Raw genomic sequence first — 26,382 nt, forward strand, 5'->3', positions numbered from 1 at the left:
AAACTATGCCAGCTGGAGCACTTCCTAAAGTTAGGTCTGATTATGGAAATTGTAATCTTACTCTGTAATCTAATGATCTGAGAACCATTAGCTTGATGGATTCTTTGCTAGTTTTTTCTTTTCTTTCTTTCTTGTAATTGCCTCATCCTATGCATAATTTCATGATCTGAAGGGATAAGCAATGTCATCATTAAATGTCTTCAATGCTGGCTTAAAGTCCTTTCTATTTTTGTGTACTCCCATGGCTATGCTTTAAATGTCATGACTAATTGTTCCAGCAAAACAATAATCAAATGACAATGACTGAATCCTTGTTAAAGGGATTATAGTACAGCAATCTCTGAGAGGTCTTGCGGGATATAGCTGGAAATATCATGCCGTAATTGTAGTTTATTCTTGGAGAAAGTGAGGGACACTAATTATATTTCCAAATTATGAGCATAGAATCGTCAAAAAAAATGCTAAATGAGAATGCCTGATTATTCCCAAGAGAAGATCGTGTCATCGTTTTTCAAGTAATTAGGAACTTCAGGAGTTATGTAGAGTTACTGGCATTTTGTCCTACTTATATTAACATTGAATACATACATTTAACATGTTTTGGATTTCAGCTTCCTTCAAGAGTGGAAAAGAATGAGCTCAAGGAATATTGTAAGCAATTGGCCATTTCTTTTAGTGGAAAGAAAAATAAACATATCAAATATGTTTTCTAAAAATGGGATCTTTTTTCTGAGTAGAAGGGATTCATTTTGTCAAATCAATTATTCAGTTCCTTCAGTGCAAAAAAGAAGAAGATTAAGCTGCTATTCTTTCTTTAGAATGGGAAAAAAGCCATATAGTCCTTTTTCGACCATGTGGTTTAAAGAGAGAACGATTTGCTGCTGTGGCTTTCCAGTAGTGGGCATTTCATGATGTATTACTGTGAATTGGAGGCTGGGACTCCACCTCTAGCCTGGCCAAGGGTTGTTGAGTTAAGTTTAACCTCCCCCCCCCAAAAGGATCATATATAGCTTTTAAAATTATGTTTAGATGGCATAATAGTGACCTTTGTTTAACACTTAACATTAGAAAACCAGTTCTCACATACCTTACTAAAAGAGTAGATCAATATCTCCTGGATCCACCTCTTCATTTCAAATGGAGTTTGAATTCAGATTTATTTCAGGGCCAATCCATTTTTAAGACTATCTTGCTGGTTGATAGGCATTCGGTGTTGGTGAGGACATATGTTTTTCAAAAGATTCATGGGCATGCCTAGTATCTATGGTGCCAATTTATATATTTTATAGCCCACTTTTCTACTTTTCAGGAAAGATCTCAATTAAAATAAATAATGTATTTTTCTTCATCCATTCAATTGTGTCCAATTCTCAGAAACTCCGCGGAAAAATCCCTGCAGACAAGGTTTTTTCAAAGTGGTTTGCCACTAGCTCCTTCCTAGAGCTGGGAGAAAGTGCCTGGTCCAAGGTTTTGTGCCTGGACTAGTATTTACAGTCTCCCAGTTTCTAGTTTGGTGCCTAACTCACATCACCACGATGGCATCACTTGACATATTGGCACTTCCCCCCCTTCGCTAAACTGGGTGGGGGCGGAGCCAGAACGTGATGCATCCAGCCCGCGGGCCATGAGTTTCACATGCCTTAGTTACTACCCAAAACCCCCCATTATTTAATAATGAAGAGCCTTGCAAAAAAAAGGTGCATCTTATCTGCTCTTATTAGGGATAGACCGGTGATGGCAAACCTTTTTTCCTTGGGTGCCAAAAGAGAGAGTGTGCTTGCTATCGTGCCCGCGTGAGTGCCCACACCCATAATTCAATGATTGGGGAGGGTGAAAACAACTTTCCCTACCCCCCAGAGGCCCACTGGAGGCCAGAAATAGCCTCTTTCCCAACTTCTGGTGGGCCCAGTAGGCTCATGTTTTGCCCTCCCCAGGCTCCAGAGGCTTGCCTTTCACAAACTCCTTAAAATCCACCTCTGCCATCAGGCGTGGGGAAATTGATTCCCCTGGACCGTTTCTGCTTTATGTATGGTTTATATGAGATGTATGATTGCTTTTTATATTGAGGGTTTTAAATTGTTTTAAATATTGGGTTTGTACTGTTTTGCTGTTGTGAGCCGCTCCGAGTCTCCGGAGAGGGGCCGCATACAAATCTAAGAAATAAATAAATAAATAAATAAATAAATAAACAAATAAATAAATCAAGCAACCAAACCAAGCAACCAATCAACCAATCAATCAATCAATCAATCAATCAATCCAATAATTATACACTTCTTTCAATTACTCTAAGATCCAAGGACTGCACCCATTTCTTTCTCCATGTTTTCCCTAAGGTTGTGATGAAAAACATACAAAAAGTTTCAATTTCAAAAAAGAGAAAAGATGCTGTGGGTAACCTGCCTCCCTTGTTTGTCCTAGCCCTTATTAGGCACCTGGGCTTTGTTAATTAACAGCTCATTTTTCATGCATGGTCTCTCTCCCCCCCCCCCCACTCCAAGATTTAGGATTGCATTGCTACCCTTTTTTTTGGTTCAGGTGATTTGCTAAGTAGGAGCCGTTATAATTTGGCAGCCAGGATGGTTCTTCTCCCCCCTCCCCCACTTTTATTTTGCTAAGGTAAACATTTCCTCCAGTTATTTGCTTGAAGGATGATATAATTTGTTATCACATTTATTGTTCTCAACATATTGGGGTTTTTTTTCTGTGATTGTTTCCTCTGCTCTGCCTTTAGTTTGTCTGACCTTGAGGAGTTTGCAAAGGTTGCTGAGAAAGGTTTGAACAAAAAGTTGGAGAAAGGAGATTATGAAGGTTTGGTGGAAGTGATGGGTCAACTGATGGCTGTTAAAGATAGACAGTCCAGCACCGATGAGATGTTTGAGCCCTTGAAACAAACTATTGAATTATTGAAGAATTATGAGCAAGAATTGCCTGGGGATGTCTATAGGCAACTGGAGGTGAGTGAAATCCTAGATGGAATCCTAAATCCAGCAAAAGCTCACTGATTGATTTATGGACACCATTCTCTTTTTTACCTATTCCGAACAAGTTCTCACAATGTGAGTTAGGACTGGTGTTTTAAATTCTTAGCAAATTATTATTATTATTATATTATTATTATTATTATTATTATTATTATTATTATTATTATTATTATTTATTGGATTTGTATGCTGCCTCTCTCCGCAGACTCGGGGCGGCTAACAACAATGATAAAAAACAACATGTAACAATCCAATTTAATAAATCAACTAAAAACCCTTATTATAAAAACCAAACATACACACACACAAACATACCATACATAACTTGTAATGGCTTAGGGGAAGGAATATCCTAACTCCCCCATGCCTGGCGACAAAGGTGGGTCTTGAGTAATTTGCGAAAGACAAGGAGGGTGGGGGCCGTTCTAACCTCTGGGGGGAGTTGATTCCAGAGGGCTGGGGCTGCCACATAGAAGGCTCTTCCCCTGGAGCCCCCCAAACGACATTGTTTGGTCGATGGGACCCAGAGAAGGCCAACTCTGTGGGACCTTATCGGCCTCTGGGATTCGTGCGGTAGAAGGTGGTAGAAATATTACCAATGGATCCTGCAGCCCAGATATATCTGTATTACATAGCCTTTCTATTGAATTGAGAGAGAGAAAGCTAGAAAGCTAGAAAACATCAAGATCTTGAGCCCCTTAACTGCTTTTCTTCTGTTGAAATGGTAGCTCAAAGTTAATTTTTGTTGACATAATTCTTTAAAAACATGCCACATTTATTCTATTTAAAGACCTCTTCTTTGCTTGTTACTAATCTAATAACATGCATTAAGATCATGATACAGAAATATGAATTGTAGGATAAATAGGAAGACAGTGAGGGGTACTGAGGACCATGAAAAATTATTCCCTGCTTCTTAATGGGATGCAAGATGTAGATTTTCTCTAATTAAAAAAAGCAGGGGAAACAATGTTTATTGAGGAAAACTTGTAACTAGCAAAGTACCTAAACAGCATGGTTCCTCTGTTAGAAACAAAATAAATTTTTTTTTAGCGACCACCATAATTCTATTTATTTATTTTTTTGCTTCCAGGAACTGCCAGAAAAATGGAACAACGTGAAGAAGTTGGCCATAAATATGAAACAGCAGGTGGCTCCCTTGCAGGCAAATGAAGTGGCCATTCTTCGCAGGAAGTGTGCTCTGTTTGATGTGGAGCAGAATAAATTCCGTGAAAGTTTTTGTAAAGAGGCGCCTTTCAGGTGAGGGAAAATCACTGCTGTGAAGCAATGGAAGTCTTGTGGGTTTACTGAAGGTAACATATATTTGTCTGATGATAATATAAAGAGATTAAATCATCTGTATAATGGGGCGGCACATTTATTTGGCTTGTTCTTTGCACCGGAATCATTATCCTGTTATTGCAGTTCTTGTGTTCTCAATGCCAAATACAGTAGCAAGAAAAGGTTAAAACAGTTACTTTTTTTAAAAAAAGCATCTTTCCATATCTGTAATAGAGAGGGATGTGGTGGTTCAGTGTCTAAGATGCTGAGCTTATTGATCAGAAAGATCGGCAATTTGGTAGTTCAAATCCCTAGCGCTGCATAACGGAGTGAGCTCCCTTTACTTATCCCAGCTTCTGCCAACCTAGCAGTTTGAAAGCACGTAAAAAAAAAAGCAAGTAGAAAAATAGGGACCACTTTTGATGGAAAGGTAGCACCGTTCCGTGCACCTTCGGCATTTAGTCGTGCCGGCCAAATGACCATGGAGATGTCTTCGGACAGTGCTGGCTCTTGGACTTTGAAATGGAGATGAACACTGCCCCCTAGAGTCAGGAATGACTAGCATATATGTGCAAGGGGAACCTTTACCTTACCTATCATTGAAAGATAGGCATGTGGCGTCTTTTTGCTCCTGGCATGGGTAATTGCTGATATCTTACCTTTTATTTGCCATTACGTTATGCTTGCAGTTCTAATGCATTGGTCTTGGCCTTTTCCTTGCTTGGTGTGAAATACTTAAATGATGTTGGCACCTCAGTTTGACCCAACTCTCTCCTGAAATTTTCTGGTCAGTTAATTGCTAAAAAGCCACTCTTCTGACCTTTGTCCTCTGGCTTTTGCTGCACAGTTAATCTTACTTCAGGATGCATAATTCTGAAAGAGAGTCTAGCCTGTAATTTTTATAGACAGCTTTCTGGGGTTTAAATTTAATATGTTGTGTTGTTGTCTTTTATTAGTCCCCCTCCCCCCAGGTGCAAAGTCTATGGTTCCGAAATTGTTTCGAATCAACATTCAGGAAAGATAGGAGCAGGCATAACAAGTCAGAGGAAATTGTGAGGTGGAGACAAATGACAGTTGTTTATATCAGTGTTTCCCAACCTTAGCAACTTGAAGATATTTGGACTTCAACTCCCAGAATTCCCCAGCCAGCGAATGCTGGCTGGGGGATTCTGGGAGTTGAAGTCCAGATATCTTCAAGTTGCCAAGGTTAGGAAACACTGGTTTATATTTCATCCCTATGCAGTTGGACATACCATATTCTTTAATTTCCACTTGTTCTAATTTTACACACTAGTCATTAATGTTTAGCATTTCATTGCATTTTTAAGGAAGAAAAGCACACAAAAATGATTAAACTGAGTTAAAACTTGCTTCCTAGATTTGATGCAACAAACCCTTATGAAATGCTAGATGCCTCCCATGCAGGGCTGCAGCAAATGGAACACACCATGACCTCAATTTATAAGTCAGGAGATTTATTTGAAGTCAATGTTCCAGACTACAAGCAGCTCAAACAGTGCCGAAAGGAAATGTGCATTCTTAAAGAACTCTGGGATATGATCTCCATAGTGATCTCTAGCATGAATGAATGGGAAGCCACAAAATGGGTTGACATTAATGTTGAAAATATGGAACTGGAATGCAAAAAGTTTGCCAAAAGCATCCGGAACTTGGATAAAGAAATGAGAGCTTGGGATGCTTTCTCAGGGTTGGATAACAGGGTGAAAAACACCCTGACCTCCTTGAGGGCAGTGTCGGAACTGCAAAATCCTGCCATCCGGGAGAGGCATTGGAATCAATTGATGCAAGCGACAGGCGTGTACTTCACAATGGATGCCGACACCACCTTGGCAGACCTGCTCAAACTCAACTTGCACAATTTCGAAGATGAAGTTCGGAGCATCGTTGACAAAGCCATGAAAGAAATGAGCATGGAGAAAGTTGTGAAAGAACTGAAAACAACCTGGGCTAGCATGGAGTTCCAGTATGAACCTCATTCACGCACAAATGTCCCGTTGTTGAAATCAGATGAAGAGCTCATTGAGACTCTTGAAGACAACCAGGTGCAGTTACAAAACTTAATGACATCCAAATACATTGCTTTTTTCTTAGAGGAAGTGTCTTCCTGGCAGAGGAAGTTGTCTACAGCAGACTCGGTCATTTCCATCTGGTTTGAAGTTCAACGGAGCTGGTCTCACCTAGAAAGCATATTCATTGGGTCAGAAGATATCCGAGCGCAACTTCCTGAGGTAAAAATCATCATTCCCTTTTTATGGGAAATACTACGTAGCTGTCAGAGAGCAATTACAGTGGTACCTCATCTTACGAACGCCTCTTCTAACGAACTTTTCAAGATACGAACCCGGTGTTTAAGATTTTTTTGCCTCTTCTTCCGAACTATTTTCACCTTACGAACCCAAGCAGCTGCTGCTGGGATGAAGGGGTTTCTTTTTTTCCCCTTTTTTGAAGAAAGAAAAGGGAGGGCTTGCTTGGAGTAGGGAAGATTTTGCAGAGAACAACGTGCTTGCAAAGGCACTGAAAGGGTGTCTTTTTATGAAAGAAAAGGGAGGAGGGAGGGGCAACTTGGGGGAGGAAATTTTTTGCAGAGAACAACGTGGTTGCAAAGGCACTGAAACGGTGTCTTTTGAAGAAAGAAAAGGGAGGGGCGCCCCCCTTGCCTTTCTTCCTTCCCACTCACCCTTTAGCCTAGCCTTGCGTCTTCCACCCGCCCTCTTTAGCTGCTCCTCCCTGCCCTCTGTTCGCCTCCCTTCTAAAGTTTGGGATTTTCCTGAAGGATTTGCACGCATTATGTGCTTTTACATTGATTCCTATGGGAAACATTGTTTCATCTTACGAACTTTTCACCTTACGAACCTCCTCCTGGAACCAATTAAGTTCGTATGATGAGGTACCACTGTATTAGAAATCTTAGAATTGTGGTGTTAATAAATCTGTGCAGTACCAAACCAAGTAAAGCAATTCAAGTCCCAGGATTACAATTCTTTAGGGGAAACTGTGACAGTGAAAGCAACATGAGTGATTTTAAATATTTAATGTAGGCAGCTCTGCTGCATAAGAGGGCAGAAGTAAAGGATGCAAATATACCGTGATAAAAAGTTGCTGGAGTTCTTGCAAAGGATAAAATGGCTGATGCACAGACTTTGCTAAATAAACGGTCATTGCTTATCTTGTAATTTCCAGACTAGAATTTATGTTTTCTGTAACTAAATGTGTGGCTGGGTTATGTTTGGAGAGGAATTCCTCATCTTGATTTGCATCCTGTTGCATATTTGGGATAAGGCACTGCTCAAAAGATTTGAATATGTAATAATAAAAAACACATTTGAGAGACAGGTGCAAGAAATCGGCAAGATTCATGTCTTTTCATTTATAGGATTCCAAACGTTTTGAGGGAATTGATGCTGACTTTAAAGAACTGGCTTATGATGCTGAGAAAACTCCAAATGTAATAGAGGCAACTAAGAAGCCACAGCTATACGAGCAACTAGAAAATATTCAAAACAGGTGCGTTGATACACATACCTGAATTGTGTGCTTCCCTAGGTAGGTAAAGATGGCCCTATTTACAGTTTCCTTTTCTGAGTTAAAGCCATTAAATCTGGCTTTAAAATAACTTTTCAGTCACTTGAACTGTTCTTCTGATAATATGCAAAATTAGTTAAGTTCTTCATTTACAAACAGAGGTGGGTGCCCTGTGTCCATGGGCTCTGGAATGCCCCAAATGAGTAGAACTCCTAAAATTCCAACATTTTGTAAAGGATAGTATTCATTTGTCTATTAGATTTAAAATCCCACCTTTTTCTACAGGAGATCAAGGCAGTGCTCCCTCCACCTATTTTCTCCACAACAACCCTGTGTGGGAGATTGGGCTAAGGGAGAGTGACAGGCCCAGCATCACTTGGTCAGTATCTGTGACTGGCTATGGATTGGAACCTGGGCCTCCTAGTTCTTAGTCCAACATCATTATTATCTCTGCTTTATTATTATTCTCTGAACATGAAGAATAATCCCTTTTCATTAATTAATGTTCAACTTAAAGCACAATAGATGTACAGATAGTCCTCACAATTATGGCCATAATGGAACCTACCAATCATGTAACTCATGCTGGTCATAAAAAGGGTTGGTCATATAACAAAGCAGAGTTTATAATCCTTTTAGTGATGGTCGTTAAACAAATCAAGGTTGTTGAGCCAAACAATTATGCTCTACAGTAGTCCCTCACCTATCGCTGGTGTTACGTTCCAGACCTGGCCGCGATAGGTGAAATCCGCGATGGGGAATTTATCAACTGATAGTACTTATTTAAGTATTTATATTGTAATTGTTTGGTAGTTTTCATTGTTTTAAGTGTTTATAAACCCTTCCCACACAGTATTTATTTTAGATACAGTATTTAAATACAGTATTTACAATTTTAGATTTTTTTTTTTTAAAAAAAAACCTGCCGATCGAGTTCGGCGGGCTGTTTAAATCTGCCGATCGACTTCCTCAGAAACCCGCGATGAAGTGAAGCCGCAGTAGGTGAAGCGCGGTATAGTGAGGGACTACTGTATAGGTATGCTTTTGTTAAAAGCCATTTTATTCTTTAAAAAAATGTCCCTCTCCTTTTTTTTGCAAAACCAGTTTAAAATCTGCTCACGTGACTACACTTTGGTTGCTCTGCAACTGGGTCACATTTATGGCCATTTGTGTCAGAGTTAATTTTAGAAATTGCTTTGGAAGTGGGAAGGATATCAGGCACTGGAAAGTTTCCAGAATAAGACACTACAGCAGGAGTTCTTCCTTCAGAAGACTTTTACTTCTTCTTAGTATCAAAACTATTTAGTCTTTACTATATTACAGAACACCTAATCAAACTATTACACTAGAGGACTCTATAACTACTAACCACAAATTATAACAAACCGCACAGAACAGACCAACCACTAACCAACCAACCACAACAGACCACACCTATGCAAAGGTGCATTACAATATATACAAGTATTGACCAATCAAGTCGTAGCATATTCTGCTGATCCACCATGACTCAGCATTCCTTCCACTGTAACACTGTAACCGCCCCGAGTCTGCGGAGAGGGGCGGCATATAAATCCAATAAATCTAATAAATGTAATCTAATCTAATCCAACTAGAATATTACCTCAGATTGCAAATCCTGACAATTTGCAGCATCATATGATCTTGATGAAGGTGGGTGCACTGCCTTCACATTTGTATTGTAAGAACCCCCCACGTAGCTATATCGTAACTTCAAATGATTTCTAATTGACAAATTGTAAGTCAAGGACCACCTGTAGTTCTTGTACTGGCTTCCTTTTTCTTTGATCTTTGCATGTACTTCTCCCAATGCAGACCAACTATTCAAAAGTAGTTCTTGAGTTGGAAAAAATAATAGAATCTTGTTTTAAAAAATGAAATGTATTATCAGATATAGTGTGCAATGCAAGTGGATAAAACATTACTTCAATAAATGTGAATATATTAAGATATACAGCCTAGGAGGAGGGCGCAATTGGATAAATGTGTATCAGCATGTCAGGTTCACTTAGATTGCTATATTTCCTGTTTATTCCATACAGTTATACTGTTTTATGTTTGATTTTGTCAGATTGTCTTTGTGTGAAAAAGCTTTGGCTGAATATTTAGACACCAAAAGATTGGCCTTCCCTAGGTTTTACTTTATTTCTTCTGCTGATTTACTTGATATTCTTTCGAATGGCACCAATCCACAGCTGGTAAGTCACTTCCATTCCCCCCTCCCCAGTTGTAAACATGGCATTTTGGGAAATATGCTGGATTCAGTTCCTCAACACTGGCTGTAAAGAGCCTGTTCTTTCATTTCTGTGACATTGTCCATAAATCTTCCCTTTCAAGGCATGTTGGATTTTTGAATTCCCACTAGATGGCAGCCTGTACATCTAGAACTTTTCTTTCCCCAAAACTCCAATAAAGTCAACATTGGTTTGTAATAGGAGAGAGCAAAGAGGTGAAAAGTTTCCCTATGCAAACCATTGGAGATGAAGAATAGGTATGCCAAGTAAATTGCGGAACACCACATTTTGCTGTATATTTTGTACTATGCCTGACTTTTCCAGTTGACTATAGATATTGAGAAGTTTGTTAAGACACATTGGAAAAAGTATCATTTGTAGTGGAGAAAGAATAAGGTGGAAAATGAATTGAAGCTATTTCTTTAAGCATTCATATCCACTGATATCAGAAGTGCGAATATAGTGGTAGCCAAGGGACAATAGCTTTTAATATCAGGCCACTGTTGCCTTCTGGATATAATTATTTTTGCATATATAAAAGTAAAGGAGAGAAGAAAGAAAGTAGGATGGTCTTCAGTTTTACCTTGGATTCACCAGAACCTTTTTATCTGATGCAGGTTTAAATGCATCAGAAGGAGAGAGAAACTCAGTGAAGAATAATGCCTTAAAATGTTCTCTGGTAGAAGCTGGAACATTTTGAATTCTGTATTTTATTCCTATTTAAAGAAATGTGGTGTAAAATCAAAATAAATATTATATATCAGTTTTCCATTGTTGTCTTGGAGTTTTGTCTACTGATTCTCGGAGAGGATTAACTGTTCAGTGATTTCATTTTAGTGTCCCTTATATTAAACTAGCAAAGCTTTAAGAGCAATTGAAAGATTTAGTTGTGGCAGGTAAGAATGTTTAAACACAATTTATCATATGGTGGGAGAGATGCTTTTTGCATAAATATATTTTAAGATTGCCAAATTCTTTTTATAAGCTGTTAAATATCAATTATAGTTGATGGTCGTTCTTTAAAATTTAGATCTCTGAAAATGAAAATTAACTAAGAAAAGTGTAAGTTGTGTTTCTCTTAGTTTCAAAGCCTGACAAGAGTAGTCTTAGTGAATACACCAGCAGTGGATGGAAGCTGATATTTCTTTAAGTCCTCGTTTGGGCCTAATGTAGGAAAGTTCAGTGTTCCTTGAAATATGAGCAACTTATCCTAATTCATTTTGCAGGTTCAACGCCATCTCTCAAAACTTTTTGATAACATGGCCAAAATGAAGTTTGATGTGGATTCTGGGCAAAACCCAACCAAGCTGGGTTTAGGGATGTACAGTAAAGAGGAAGAATATGTTGATTTTAGTGAGCCATGTGATTGCAGTGGGCAGGTAAGTAAGTGAGTGTCAAGAAACAAATTGCTTTTGGGAGAGAGCGAGAACAGTAAGCCACCTGTGACAACTATTCCTGCAGCCTGGAAAACAAAGTGAAAGAAAAGAAATTGTGCTGAGTGGTCAGCATCCTTCTTTGTCATGTAGGGCAGACTTTCCAATATGCTTTCTGAGCTGGTTGTGATGTGAAGGGTTGTGTTTTTATCACTAGGGCTGTATTTTTCTTTCTAATTTAATAATTTTATGTATTAGATCTTTTAAGATGTAGATCTGTTCTGAGGCTAATATTTTATAAAACCACATTTGGAGATGTGGGAGGGGGCAAGTGGGGATAAACTAAAATGCTTTAAATAAGTATTTGCTTAAAAATGGCCTTTCAAAGCAATGATCATATGGGCAACTTGAAACATCACACCACCAATGGTTATTTAGAGTCCAGCTTTATCTTTAATTGATCATGAAGTTTAGTTTCAATTCTTGAGTCGAAGTCAAATAGCCATAGGAGGCTTCCTCACTGATTTGACCTTGGAGAGGGGCGACATAAAAGTCCAATTAATAATAATGATAATGAGGATGATGATGCTCAGAATAATATAGAATTATCCTTTTCATAAATTGTGGTGGAATATGAATAGTTACAACATTTTCTACAGAAAATGCTAATCAAGGAGAGTTGCCTCATCTATGGCTCATAAAAGCCCTAGAAATGGACACTAGACACCCCCAAAAGTTGATAATACCACATGTAATGAGAGTCTGGAGCATAATTATATTTACAATACAGTACTTAGTTTTAAAGAAATGGAAATGGAGTCTAATTTAATTTTTGTTCTGACCTCATTTGGAGCATGGCCTCTGGAAAGATACATTATAGCTCTCAGTTGGAAAAAACCTACGCAATTCTGCTTCTGTAAATAAAGAAGTAAACATATATATTACTTCTCAGCTACTTCTTCTCACCCCAATATGAGGTTATGGTACAAGGAGTTTGATAACAAGAGGGCCAGTTCCAGGTGGTGCAACCATTGGGATCTGTTCCAGGGTGGGTATCCAGCAGGGGTGGGTTCTAACTTACCTCGCCACTGGTTCGTTTCCTCCTGTGCCGCGTGGCCTTGCCTCGTAGGTGCATGCACACTTTTAGAAAAAAAATCCCCCCCTAAAGCTCAACAAGATGGCCATGCATGCACAGTGCCCGAAACTCAGTTTCTGTACATGCACAGAAGAAAGGAAAATCCTCAAGGAAATCTAAAAAAAAGATGGCGTCATCCATGGACCGACACTGACCATACCGGCTCTGTGATGTCACCAGTGGTTTGCTACCGGTTCAGGCAAACTGGTTTGAACTGGGAGGTACCCACATCTGGTGTCTAGCAACATTCTTTGGTATTTCCAGAGAAGGACCCATTGTAGATGTCCCAGGGACTGGTTAGGTCGCACAGAGTCAGCCATCTCCAGGTCCTGTCGGCCACACAATGCTGACTAGTGGGTCTGTGAGGAAGAGCCTTCTCTGTTGCGGCCCCGGTCCTCTGGAAGCAACTCCACCTAGAGATTCATACCGCCCCCAATCTCCTTACCTTCCGTATTTTCAATGTTCCGTATTTTCAATTTTGTGATTTGATATAGGGTTTTTTTAGATTTAAGTAAAATGTGTAAAGAGAATTAGGAGGCACTGTGGCCTATCAGTTAATTAGAATGTTAGAAATATTATTTGTCAGTATATATTTGAGGGAACATTAATGAAGAGAGGTAATACATGATGATTGTGATTGCTGGATGACAAGATTAGATAAATATATATTTTTTTGCAATAAGGGACAAAAGATAATAATTTTGTATTATGATTTTTTTTGTGGGATTATACAAGAGTTACTAACAAAATACACTTACTGCATTTTATTGTACTGGAAATAGAAGCTATTTGACATTGTACTAAAGTGTATGAAGGAAAAAAAATAAAAAAAATTATACAGTGAAAAAACACATCTATGCCGGCAGGCCTGGGACTGTGAGCGATAGTTCCACTCCAGCCAGTAGTAGGAATGAGGGATGATTGATTGTTTTAAATTGGGTTTTTATTACTACTTTTTAAAACGTTTTAACTGTATTGTACAATTCTTATTGTTTTTATTTCATCCCATAAGCCGCCCTGCGTCCACAAGAAAGGCAGCCAATCAAATAGATAGATAAATAGATAGATGGGTGGATGGATGGATGGATGGATAGATGGATGGATGGATGGATAGATAGATAGATAGATAGATAGATGATATATAAGATAGATTAGATTGATGGATGTATGGATGGATGTATGTATGGATAGATAGATAGATAGATAGATAGATAGATAGATAGATAGATAGATAGATAGATAGATAAAGATATGATATATAAGATAGATTAGATTGATGGATGGATGGATGGATGGATAGATAGATAGATAGATAGATAGATAGATAAATGGCCACTGACTTACTTTTCCATTTTCTTCTCTAGGTGGAATGCTGGCTGAACCGTGTGTTGGACCACATGCGGGCCACTGTAAGGCATGAGATGACAGAGGCTGTGGTGGCTTATGAGGAAAAGGCCAGGGAACAGTGGCTGTTTGATTATCCTGCCCAGGTATTGCTTTGCTTCTCCTTCTGAGGAACAATATGCAGGGTTTTTTTTTTTTTTGAGCAAATGATACTTGCTCCAATTTTCCCCAAGAAGCCACCTCCAGTCCTGATAAATAGGATTGTTAGTTTTGGATTTCCCAGCCAGTTGCTTGCCACGGTGGATTGAAAATGCCAGCTGCTGCAAGTCCAGCATATATGGAAGACTGATGGAATAGACAGATACACTCTCTAATATGGAACATTTTTCATCTCTACTGTATATGGTCAGCCTATCAGTCATAGTTTAAAGTCACTTTAGCTTCTATTTGAAGATATTGAATAATTTCCCGTTAATACTCAGTGCCCCCCCTCCCTTCCCCGGGAGCACCACTGCTGAAAACTGGTAGCATTCTGTGTTGCAAAAGAAAAAAGAAGAAGAATAATGTGTATGTAATATAAAATCTGTAATTCATATTTCTGTGTTAAAATTCCTGGAATTCTTCCATCTATTCGTAAATTACTATCTTAGCCTAGTAGGTTGCTATGCCCCTGTTGGAACCTCGTTGGGTTCCGTCGACAAAACAATGTCGTTTGGCGGGACCCAGGGAAAGAGCCTTCTCTGTGGCAGCCCCGGCCCTCTGGAATCAGCTTCCACCATAGATTAGAACTGCCCCCACCCTCCTTGCCTTCTGCAAACTCTTAAATCCCACCTATGTTGCCAGGCGTGGGGAAATTGATTCCCCCGGCTGTCCCGTTTTATGCATGGTTGTTGAGTTGTGTGATTGTTTTTAATAAGGGTTTCTTAATATGTTCAGTTTTAATATTGGATTTGTAGACTGTATTGTTTGTTGGAAGCCGCTCCGAGTCCTCGGAGGGGGTTGCATACAAATCTAATAAACAAATAAATAAAATAATATAAACCTGACTGTGGGAGAAGTTGAGCTGGAACTGGAGCTGCCAGAGATTGGGGAGGAGGCTTCCTTGGCTTCAGAGAAAAATGGGGAAGGGCAGGACCAGTCAGGCCAGGGCCTTTCAGGATTAGGACAGCTTGTAGGCAGAGAGGAACAGGGACAGGAAGACCAAGAGAGGCTAAGCAGTGAACACGAGAGACAAAGCTCAGGCGATGAGCGAGGACCACCCCCTTGCGATCCAAGAGCACAGAAGGCAAGAACAGCACAGACTGAGCAGACTACTCTGGAGAAGAATGCCCCGCCCGTCTTCACAAGGCACACCTGGGGAATGATACCTTAAGGAGATGCTGTGGGGAAGGGCATATGTTGGGAACAAATACTGAATTCCTGAAGTGTTGAGTGCCGATGTTTGAACTTTACAAGAGTCCTTGTATTCTTTCTGGCTTTCTGGACTAATTGCCTGGATCCTTTGCTTCCTGAAATCCTTGATTTGCCCTGCTGGATTTATTGCTGTGCAGCCCTGGGTTGGACTATTTGCAGCCAGAGGCTGCTTGAGGTCTGTGTGGGTGTTTGTCATCACTTTACACTGGGACTTGCCAGAAATGTGGGAGTGTATGGGGCAATCTGGAGCAATAAAGGGGCTGTTTGAACTGCCCGCTGCCTGTGTTATTTCTCAATTGCCTCAAATCATCACAGTAGATCAGTGTTTCTCAACCTTGGCAACTTGAAGATATTTGGACTTCAACCCCCAGAATTTCTCAGCCAGCAAATGCTGGCTGGGGAATTCTGGGAGTTGAAGTCCAGATATCTTCAAGTTGCCATGGTTGGGAAACACTGCAATAGATGGTGTAGTCAAATCTATGACTCCAATCCCTTCCAGATGTTAAGAGCAGGCCTGAACAAAAGATTGTCCATCTTTTCTCTAGAGCTCAGCAAGTTTGTTGGTTAAGAGAAGATATTTAAATAAATATGACCTTTACCATTTACACATTGCATTAAGCCATGATTTTTTTAACATTAACATGTTGAGCCAAAAGCAAACAAGCATGTCATGGCTTATGACAACATAGGAACCAGAGGTGGGTTTCAGCAGATTTTGACCAGTTGTAGAAGTGGTAGCAGTAGCGGTAGCAGCAGTAGTTTGGAAAACTGGTAAATACCACCTCTGACTGGTCCCACCTGGGAGAAAATAGAGATTTTTTTGAATTTTATTTTGAATAATTTTTTGAACTAACGGATTAGTTGATGCACGGAACTCACTTCCAGACTCTGTAGTATCATCACCTAAGCTCCAAAACTTTACCCTTACACTATCCAGTGTTGACCTCTCCCAATTCCTAAGAGGTCAGTAAGGGGCATGCATATGTGCACCAGAGTGCCTTCCGTCCCCTGTCCTAATGGTTCTCTCTTACTAGTATTGTGTATATAAACACTGTTATATCTTTGTATACCTCTAATACGTAATTGACAAAACAAACAAACAAACAAATAATTGAATCCTACCACTGGATTAGGAACCCTGCAGATATCTTGCTTGACTCTGGTTTATGTATCAGAGTTCAGAGATTAAGAACAACCTAAAGGGTCATTGTCAAAGGCACTGTTGTAAAAATAATGGGAAATGAAGTTTCTATTACAGGGCCAGCAGCCTTGCTTTTGTGTTAAGTCAGTGGGGGAAAAAAAATATCAGCGCCAAACCTTGGGAAAAAAACAACAACAGCCAAGGCCACCAGTAAAAGTTTAACTGTTAAATGTTTAACCTTTTTGCTCCCTCTATAAACATTGTTTCCACTTTAATAGCTCTTGAGCCAGATCAGTGCAACAAGAATCAGGCTGCCAGCCACGAAAGATTATCAAATGGCTTTACAGCTCAGAAGTTTTTGCTTTGCTTTAAAAAGCAAAGAAAAGCCATTTCCTCCAAGCATCTAATAAATAAGGGCTCAGGGAAAATAGTTTTCTTTTTATAATATACTGGGCAAAGGTTGCTTTTCTAGTCTAAACTTGATTTAGATACCGGACATTGAACAGTCTGGTTGATTTATTTCTCATTTTTAAAAGAAATAGTGTAGATATCTCAGAGCTTTCCCATAGTTCTCTGCATAAGTCCGCAGTGCAAGCTTTTCTATCTGTTGCCGTTTAAAAATAATTATGCCCTCCTAATGGTTTACTTCACACTTATTAACACCCTGTTTTTATCCCATGACATTTACAGACATTAAGCTCTATATTTCATGCTTCTTATGAGCTTTTTTTACTGGCTTCTCATAGATTACCTAAAGCAGGTGGTAACGAGAAATATCTTTAAAATCAGAAATATTTAATCTCAGCTTTTAGATTATACCCTGACTATTTAGTCTTTATGTGAATGTAAAATTGATCTATCATGGTCTTTGACTTGATTTTCTTCCTTTTATAATTTTTTATTTAATGAGTTTCCACCCCTTCCTGTTTATATTTTCCATAAAGTTAGGAAAAGTTATGATACAAAAGGGAATAGAAATGGCTAGAACAACAAATACATGGGTCCCAACCTAAACCAGAAATTCCGAAATCCTGCTAATACAGTTGTAACATCTCGCCATTTATAGAGCAATAAATAAATAAATAAAACACTCTTATCAAGTGATAAATCCCATGTGGCTTTTTGGGGGAATTGATCACGCGTTGTAGCTTGCAGGCCTCTGCGGATATTGTTTTTAAGTATACTTTTTACTTCCTGATAGATTTCCCATTTTATTTTTCTGCAAATGAAAATACACCTATGCACACACACAGAAATCGGTCCAGCTAGTGACTTTGTGAAGGAGGTTAAGTTGCTTTTCTTTTTCAAGGTGGCACTGACCTGTACCCAAATCTGGTGGACCACAGAGGTTGGGATTGCCTTTGCCAGGCTGGAAGAAGGCTATGAAAATGCCATGAAGGACTGTTATAAGAAACAAGTGACACAGCTCAACACCCTGATCACAATGCTCATTGGACACCTCTCTAAGGGTGACAGGCAGAAGATCATGACCATCTGCACCATTGATGTGCACGCTCGGGATGTGGTAGCGAAGATGATTGCTCAAAAGGTTTGTCCTGCAACCCGAGGAACAGCACCGATGCTTTTGCCCATTGTTTATCGTAGGATAACTATACAGTAGTTCTTGCTTTGTTAAGGTTGGGCTTTGCAAATAAAAACGATAAGTTATTAAAGTGGCAATGGGATTATATTCAAGGGATATTTTCACTGATCTTGATCTTAAATGCATGGAAATTTCATGGTCTCTTTCTGACAGTTAAAAATTACTCTTGGTGAGCTTCTCTAATTTAAATGTAGAGTAGGAGAGGAGTAGAAGGAGTAGAAGATATCAAAGTTGTGATTTACATCTGTGTTTAGGCTGAATCTTTTGTTTCACATTATTCATTTTTTGCACTTAAAGGTGGACAATGCACAGGTCTTTCTATGGTTATCACAACTCCGACACAGGTGGGCAGAAGAAGAGAAGCACTGTTACGCAAATATTTGTGATGCCCAGTTCTTGTATTCTTATGAATACCTTGGGAACACGCCACGGCTAGTTATCACTCCTCTAACAGACAGGTAAGGGTCTATATGACTTCATGGGAGAGAAAACACTATTGATAAAGTACCATGAAACTTGGATGGTTGTTATATAATTTTTGTGGGGGGGGGGGGGGGCGGGGGCGGGATTATTTTCGCTTCCAATAGGAAGTTGTGCATGTAAGTCTTGATTAGAAGAGCTTTAATTCAGATCCACCTATTGTCTTTCTTAAAGACATTTCTCTTCTTGGACCTGAAAGAAGAACTACAGAAAGATATTGAACAAATGTGAGGATTTTATGTCCCAGTGCAATGCTTTAAATCAGGGGTCTCCAACCTTGGCAACTTTAAGACTTGTGGACTTCAACTCCCAGAATTCTGGGAGTTGAAGACCACAAGACTTAAAGTTGCCAAGGTTGGAGACTCCTGGTTTAAATAACTTGCCTATGAAGCAAATAGCACTGCTTTTATCAGAATGGTCATTGTTGACATTTATCAATGACTGGAAGCCCCTTATAGACTTTTGTGGTTTGTATTTTTTAGAAAGCATAGGTTATAGAAAGAACAGAATGATGATGAAATTATGGAGCAGGTAGTTTGGTTAGAGTTTACATACAGTATGACTGCTAATTGGAAGTCTCATGTGCATTTCATGTTTTTTGTTTTTCATTTTCTTTTTCTTTTCTTTATCTTCTTTCTTCTCTGCTTTTTTATTCAATAAAAATAATGAAATATTTAAAATCTTTTAATACAAATATTTGTTTTTTTAAGGGTCCTTTTTCATAATTATCTGTAGGCTTCACAGTGTTTCCTAATTTGCCTACTTAATCAGAGAGAAGCCAACTCACTTTGTTTCTAAATGGTTACAATGGATGTAGACTGATTTGCTTGATGTTATTCCAGCATTGTAATCCACTCAAATCCATCTCCACTTCACAAATTTTCTATGGCGTTTATTTTATTTCTACCTAAAACTATAAAGGAGCCATTGGTGGGTTATCAGTAAAAATGGAAGTAAATGAAAGTTGCAGGAACTATCTATGAACTAGAATATCTCCGAGACCACCTTCTGCTGCACGAATCCCAGCGGCCGATTAGGTCCCACAGAGTTGGCCTTCTCCGGGTCCCGTCGACTAAATAATGTCATCTGGCGGGACCCAGGGGGAGAGCCTTCTGTGTAGCGGCCCTGGCCCTCTGGAATCAACTCTCCCCAGAGATTAGGACTGCCCACACCCTCCTCCCCTTTTGTAAGTTATTAAAAACTCATCTTTGCCTCCAGGCATGGGGAAACTAACACCCCCCCCCCCAATTGTCAAGGCTGGTGTATGGTTTGATTGGTTGTGTGATTATTTTATTTTATTATAAGGGTTTTAAATTGTATTTTAAAATTGGATTTGTACACTGTTTATGTTGTTGTGAGCTGCCCCAAGTCCTCAGAGAGGGGCAGCATACAAATCTAATAAATAATAATAATAATAATAATAATAATAATAATAATAATAATAATAAAAGAAGGACTAGGTGAAACATGATAGCAGTGTTCCAACAATGGGTGGAAAGTAATCAAGGAGAGAAGCAACCTAGAACTAAGGAAAATCCTAGAACTAAGGAGAAATCTCCTGACAGAACAATTAACCAGTGGAACAGCTTGCCTTCAGAAGTTGTGAATGCTCCAACAATGGAAGTTTTAAAGAAGATATTAGATAACCATTTGTCTGAAGTGATGTAGGGTTTCCTGCCTAAGCAGAGGCTTGGAGTAGAATACCTGCAGGGTCCCTTCCACCTCTATTATTCTATTCTATTCTATTCTATTCTATTCTGTTCTGTTCTATTCTATTCTATTCTGTTCTGTTCTATTCTATTCTGTTCTTTTCTGTTCTATAGTATGCAGCCAACTTTATTCATTTCTGTTTCTTATTTTTCCCTTCTCTTTGTACATGGAAGATGTTATATCACTCTCACACAGTCATTGCATCTAACAATGAGTGGGGCGCCTGCAGGACCAGCTGGTACTGGGAAAACTGAGACAACCAAAGACCTGGGCCGAGCTCTTGGCATCATGGTATATGTGTTCAACTGTTCAGAGCAAATGGACTATAAGGTAATGATCGAAAAATGATTGATACTGAATGTGTCAATCTAAAGCAGACCTGTGACCAGCCCACCCGCTATCTGTGACCGGTTCGCGGAGGTCAGGGTCCGCTCCAGTATGAGGATGAAAGAGCTCACCGTGTCTGCCGGGACTCCTCTGGTTCCTGCTTTCCTGATAAATCATGAGGAAAGCAGGAACCGGAGGAGTCCCGGCAGATGCGGTGAGCTCTTTCATCCTCTCACTGGAGTGGACCCCGACTTCCTACTGAGAGCGGCTGAGCATAGAAACCACACGGACACTCCAGCACAGTGATCGGGGTGCACCGTGTTGCTGTAAAGCAAACAATTAGGGGTCTATAGAGTGGGTCTGTGTGTTTAGGTCAGGCCAGGGTCTGGGTCTTTACAGTATTGGGTAGAACTGAGTTAATTATATTAGTCCGGCCCTCTAAAACCATCCCAATTTCTGATGTGGCCCCATGGCAAAATTAATTGCCTACCCCTGATCTAAAATACAAAAATGATCTAATTCTTCTATTGTAACCATATAAAAATTTTAATACTTCTTTTGAATGGGTAACTTTCTGCTATGTGGAAAGGACCAGAAAAAATATCCCTGAGAGAAATATTCCCCTAAGTAATAAAGATGTACACTTGAGAAACACATATGATTCATATTTATCAGTGCAACTTCTATGTTCCTTTCCATCTTGTGTAATCACTGTCTACTGAACCTCCTAAATTGTTTATGAAGTTGGAAATGGATTACATGCTGTTCACTAAACAGATTCTATGGGTAATTTCACTACTACCTTTCTCTCTCTTGCAGTCATGTGGGAACATTTATAAAGGTCTTTCCCAGACGGGGGCATGGGGCTGTTTTGATGAGTTTAACAGAATCTCCGTTGAAGTCCTCTCAGTTGTAGCTGTACAGGTAGGTAAAACGCATGTCCTAAATGCAATTTAAAAAAAAAAATCAGAGGAGCAGGACAGTCGAAAGACTGGACCCATTTGACCATGTTGATCACAAATCTGGGTACGGATTTCAATGTAAGTGATCTTTCTAAATGATCCATTCTTTCTCTACATCATTTTCTGGGAGGTTTCTTAGTCATGCTAGCTATTTTTCCTCTCTGGTAGAAGCCAATATTGGAATTTACTATTTTTGCTTGCCCTAAGGAAATTGTCACATACTTTCAAATATTTTATTCATGGGAACTCATTTCTGGATTGCTGAAATTTTTTAAATTAAACATCTACAGAAAAATTGCCAGATCTGGATAGTAATTGCACTTATTTCTTGAAATTTGTGAAATGCTCAAAAAAATCTCTTCCACATTTCTAATCTTTTGAAATAAGGAGTTTAAGATGCAAAGAGTCATAGAACTTTATAATACGTGGCCAAAAATCTTCTCTGAATTTCTCTTTAATGATTAATGGATAGAAATATTCAGTAATTATAACTATTAAGCAGCTTGACACAAAGTTGCCTATAATAATCTTGATAATATATAGCTCTACCATTTTTGAATTAGGAGTATCTTCTCAAAGTTATAATTAGAGTTAATTTTCCTGAAGGACACCTGTCTTTGTATTTTTCATCTTAATAACGCTGAAATTGTGACAGGCTTTATAGGACAGTAGGTAATAATTAGGGGTGAAATAACTTGGTAAAAATATGCAAATGCTATTTGATTTTAGAATGTTATTGCTTCCATCTGGTTTATTCTTCTTATTCAGAACTTGATTAAAAATGCATAGAAATGAAAGGAGCTGTCTTTTTCTTAAGGCTTTAATAAGAGGAGATATTCAAGAGATACTATCTCTAAAATAAATCTTTGCTACAGGATATGTTAAGGTTCAGGCATTGAATACTTTAAGGAAAAATTTAGTTTAGATCTGTTATGTTTGATGTTATGCTTTAATGATAGATAAGTAATTAAAATTGAAAAACAGGATTGAAGAATTCCTCAACTTTAATTATTTTTAATGTATTTTTCAAGTTGCAGCCTATCAAATGATTTTAAATGCAATTTTTAAAAAGTTCTCATTTATTTTGGGCAGATAATGGCCAACTCATTTCTGTCCCAGCATTAGCTTTTAAGCAGGTAACTCAATCAAATAAAATCTATAGAACCATTATTTCTCTTTTTCTAAAATATTGATACATTTTATTAAATCAGCTAAGCTTGTTAACAAACTATCTTCTCTTACTGTCAGGTGAAAAGCATACAGGATGCTATAAGAGACAAAAAACAGAACTTTAATTTCCTTGGAGAAGACATTAAATTAGTTCCTTCTGTCGGTATATTCATAACTATGAATCCAGGCTATGCAGGACGTACAGAACTTCCAGAGAATTTAAAGGCTCTTTTTAGGTAAGCCAATGCCCTAATTTTGTGAAATTTATAGTTGTGGTTTATTAAAAGTATTTACCTCATTTCTCGCGGCAACAGTTAGTGGAACTTAATTCAGCATAATTTAGTGTAGTGTACTTTAATTGTTTTAATGGACAAAGACCAAAAACAAATGTAGCAGAAAACAGCAAAACACATTATAAATAGTCAAAATGCTTACAGAAAATGTTTTAAGGTTTCCAGAATTGCTAAACAATTGAGCGTGTAATAGTGATGGCAATTGCTATAAATTTAGTGTACTTCTGGAGCTATCTTGTGACCTGTCAGTTAAAAGGAGGGCGGGCACTAGCTCCTCAAAGTTCATGTGAGGGGAGGTTTATGACACCGAATTGACATACAGTATAAAGGGGGCAGTGTGGAAACACAGGAGCTATTGATTCTTTTTCTTCAAGTGAGTACAGGAGATTCTGTCCTGTGCAGAGATGTGTTAAATCTTATCTCTAGCAGCAAAGATGGCCATAAATTCCACCAGGCCGGAATAAAGAATTGACAGAGTGTCAGGCCGAAGCCATCATGTGGAGTTTGCCACAGCATAAGGGGGGATGGGAGGGGTAGTGAGTAGTCAGTGGGAAAATTACTAGACACAACCAAAGATTCCTTTCTCCGAGCCAAGGTCACCGTATGTTCTGCCTCAACTGAAGAGAAGAGGAAGTTGATAAACCCCTGCACATGGACTGGCTCTCGTGATGAACTTGTGGTTGTGAGGATGTAAGATGAACCTTAACCTAGGTGGGATTCTGGGAAGTATTCAGAATCGGAATGGCTATAGCATAACATGGTTAATAAATTGAGCTCTGATTGAGAGAATTGGATTGGGACTTGATTTATTTCTCAGGTGCTATTTGGAATGCTGACACAGAGAATGTGCAAAGAATATTTGTTAGTTATGTAGCATGGGACAGTGACCTCCAAAGCAAATCCATTTTGTACAATTTTTGGGTTTTCCTTAGGTTATCCTGCCTTGAGTTATTTGATGATTAAGAGCTCTTAACTGGTCAAATAAAACCAAATATATCAGGACACTTTGTTTCAATCCTTACTAATCTCTTTCAAGATAAAGCAAAGTTAGGCAACAGATTGATAACAACTTCACCCAAATGACTATCTGACATTGTTCTGCTTTGCCCTGAAGGAAAGCAGAATCCCTAGAATCCTTCCTTGACCTGTGCCATTCAAAACCGCTGTCATATCCAGCGCTGGACTATGAGCCAGAATGCTAAATTGTGCTTGCTGCCGCGGATCGTAGGTTTTTGCGGGACCAGCACAATTTTGTTGCTGCACCTGTGGAGGAAGCAAAATCGCACACGGAACCGCAGATGTGCCTGTGTTTCGGTGAGGTTTTTTGCTTCCGCACGTGCTGAAACACGGGCACACTTGCGGCTCTGTGCGCGATTTTGCTTCCTCCACAGGTGCAGCAGCAAAATCGCACTGGTTCCGTAAGAACTCACAAGCCGCCGCGGCGACCACAATTTAGTTTTCTGGCTTGTAGCCCACCGCTAGTCATATCCAACAGATTGATGTCCACTGGTGACAGTTGTAAAAATCCTGTTTCTGTTAAAGAAAAAAATCAAATGCACAGGGTCAGATTTTGGGGAATTTTGCCTTGGAAACATGATACAGGAATATGAGTGATAATAAACCAGTTGAATGTGAATAAATAAGAAAGCAGTGTGATTTAGCAGTTTATTTAAGAAAAGCCTATTCAGTCAACTCTCTCATGGAAGGGCTAAAAATATTAAAATATAAAAACAGTAAATAAAAGTTAAAAATGTAGAAAGAGGCAAGAATGAATTAACCAGCCTCTAAAAGATAGTCATTATATTATACCCAATACTGTTTAGATTGCCTCACTGCCAGTTACTATATCTCCAATCACTAACCTTCAGAGGTGGTCCTATCATTTGGTTGGAGAAGTCCATAAAATGGTTACTGTATAGTTTTCCTTGGCCACCTTTCTCATTGAGAAATATTGGGATGGCCTTCAATACTGACAGCAAAGAGGCAAGGTTTGCAAATGAAGATAGGAAACCAACTCCAAATCCTGTTCTTTTTCATCATACTGGAACAATTCATCCCTGGAGGTCTTTCATATTGTGACCTCCAAATAGTCATAGCAAACTGCTTCCACAGAATCCAGTGATACAAAGAGTACCCCAAAACTCAACACAGCCCTCAGCCTTTTGCAGCATATGCATATCTTCTATATACTTCTTTGGTCCACCATTGCATACATTCCCCTCCAGGACTGTAAGGGAAAAAAAAAGATCTGTAAGTTCCCTTCCAATTTTCTCTGATAGTTTTATGTGATAACATCATAGAACATAGTATTTACCTTTACTTAACCTTGAAGAAATTATACTGTTATTTGAACTCTAGATATGTGAGACTGGATGAATAGTTTTAAATACTACTACAGCAGGTCTGGGGAAGTATTGTTAATTTGTCAAGACTTACTTTAAGTTTAGTTTGTTTAATATTTGCATGGAGAAAGTTATAGAACAGTGATGGTGAACCTATGGCACAGGTGCCACAGGTGGCACGCGAAGCCATATCTGCTGGCACACAAGCTGTTGCCCTACTTCAGGTCCAATGTGTATGTGTGTGTTAGCCAGCTGGTTTTTGGCTTGCACAGAGGCTCTGGGAGGTTGTTTTTGGCTTCCAAAGAGCCTTTGGGGGATGGGGAGGGCATTTTACCCTCCCTCAGGTCTAAGGAAGCCTTTGAGCCTGGGGAGAGCGAAACACAAGCTTACCGGGCCCACCAGAATTTGGAAAACAGGCTGTTTCTGGCCTCCAGAGGGCCTCTGGGGGGCAAGGGAAACTGATTTTGCCCTCCCCAGGCACTGAATTATGGGTGTGAGTACTCGGGCATGGGTAAACATTTTGGAATTGTATAAGGCACTTTCCTGGTGCATTTTATGGACTCTTTTTCTTCTAGACCCTGTGCAATGGTTGTGCCAGATTTTGAGCTGATCTGTGAAATCATGCTGGTGGCTGAAGGATTTATTGAAGCCCGGTTATTAGCTAGGAAGTTCATTACCCTTTATCAGTTATGTAAAGAACTTCTTTCCAAGCAGGTAAGTAGATTTAAATAATTACATCGTATCAGATGTAGACAAATTTTTAGCTCTGAGAATGACTTCAGTGATACATTATGAATACGTTTAGCATTCTGGAATATAAAGTAGGAACAATTGTTCTCCTTGTTTTTAGTCCTATCTGAATTTACCAAATAACTAAGGTGCAGGGGATGTGGATTTTACTCTTGCTGTTTGTGGAATTAGGATCTTCCAGGCACAGTATTAATTTTTGACATTTCTTATCAAGTCCATTACAGTGTTCCCTTGATTTTCGCGGGGGATGCGTTCCAAGACCGCCCGCGAAAGTTG

General features: G+C 39.1%; 1 protein-coding gene across 2 annotated transcripts in view; it reads left to right on the forward strand.

The window, feature by feature from the left end:
- The window catches only part of DNAH9 (dynein axonemal heavy chain 9), a 285,097-nt gene that overhangs the window by 43,257 nt on the left and 215,458 nt on the right, over nucleotides 1-26,382 (forward strand). The window contains exons 18-30 of one of the 2 annotated variants that reach the window (XM_070739679.1): nucleotides 2,735-2,957; nucleotides 4,078-4,244; nucleotides 5,644-6,514; nucleotides 7,660-7,790; nucleotides 9,901-10,027; nucleotides 11,290-11,442; nucleotides 13,936-14,061; nucleotides 17,779-18,018; nucleotides 18,370-18,530; nucleotides 20,436-20,592; nucleotides 21,409-21,513; nucleotides 22,800-22,957; nucleotides 25,932-26,070. In XM_070739679.1, coding sequence (XP_070595780.1) covers nucleotides 2,735-2,957; nucleotides 4,078-4,244; nucleotides 5,644-6,514; nucleotides 7,660-7,790; nucleotides 9,901-10,027; nucleotides 11,290-11,442; nucleotides 13,936-14,061; nucleotides 17,779-18,018; nucleotides 18,370-18,530; nucleotides 20,436-20,592; nucleotides 21,409-21,513; nucleotides 22,800-22,957; nucleotides 25,932-26,070 — 2,758 coding nt within the window. Of the gene's footprint in view, nucleotides 1-2,734; nucleotides 2,958-4,077; nucleotides 4,245-5,643; nucleotides 6,515-7,659; nucleotides 7,791-9,900; nucleotides 10,028-10,166; nucleotides 10,321-11,289; nucleotides 11,443-13,935; nucleotides 14,062-17,778; nucleotides 18,019-18,369; nucleotides 18,531-20,435; nucleotides 20,593-21,408; nucleotides 21,514-22,799; nucleotides 22,958-25,931; nucleotides 26,071-26,382 lie in introns of those variants that run through there. The other variant, XM_070739680.1, reaches the window with a different exon arrangement.

The sequence above is a fragment of the Erythrolamprus reginae genome, chromosome 2, assembly GCF_031021105.1.
Source record: "Erythrolamprus reginae isolate rEryReg1 chromosome 2, rEryReg1.hap1, whole genome shotgun sequence".
Classification (NCBI taxonomy): domain Eukaryota; kingdom Metazoa; phylum Chordata; class Lepidosauria; order Squamata; family Dipsadidae; genus Erythrolamprus; species Erythrolamprus reginae.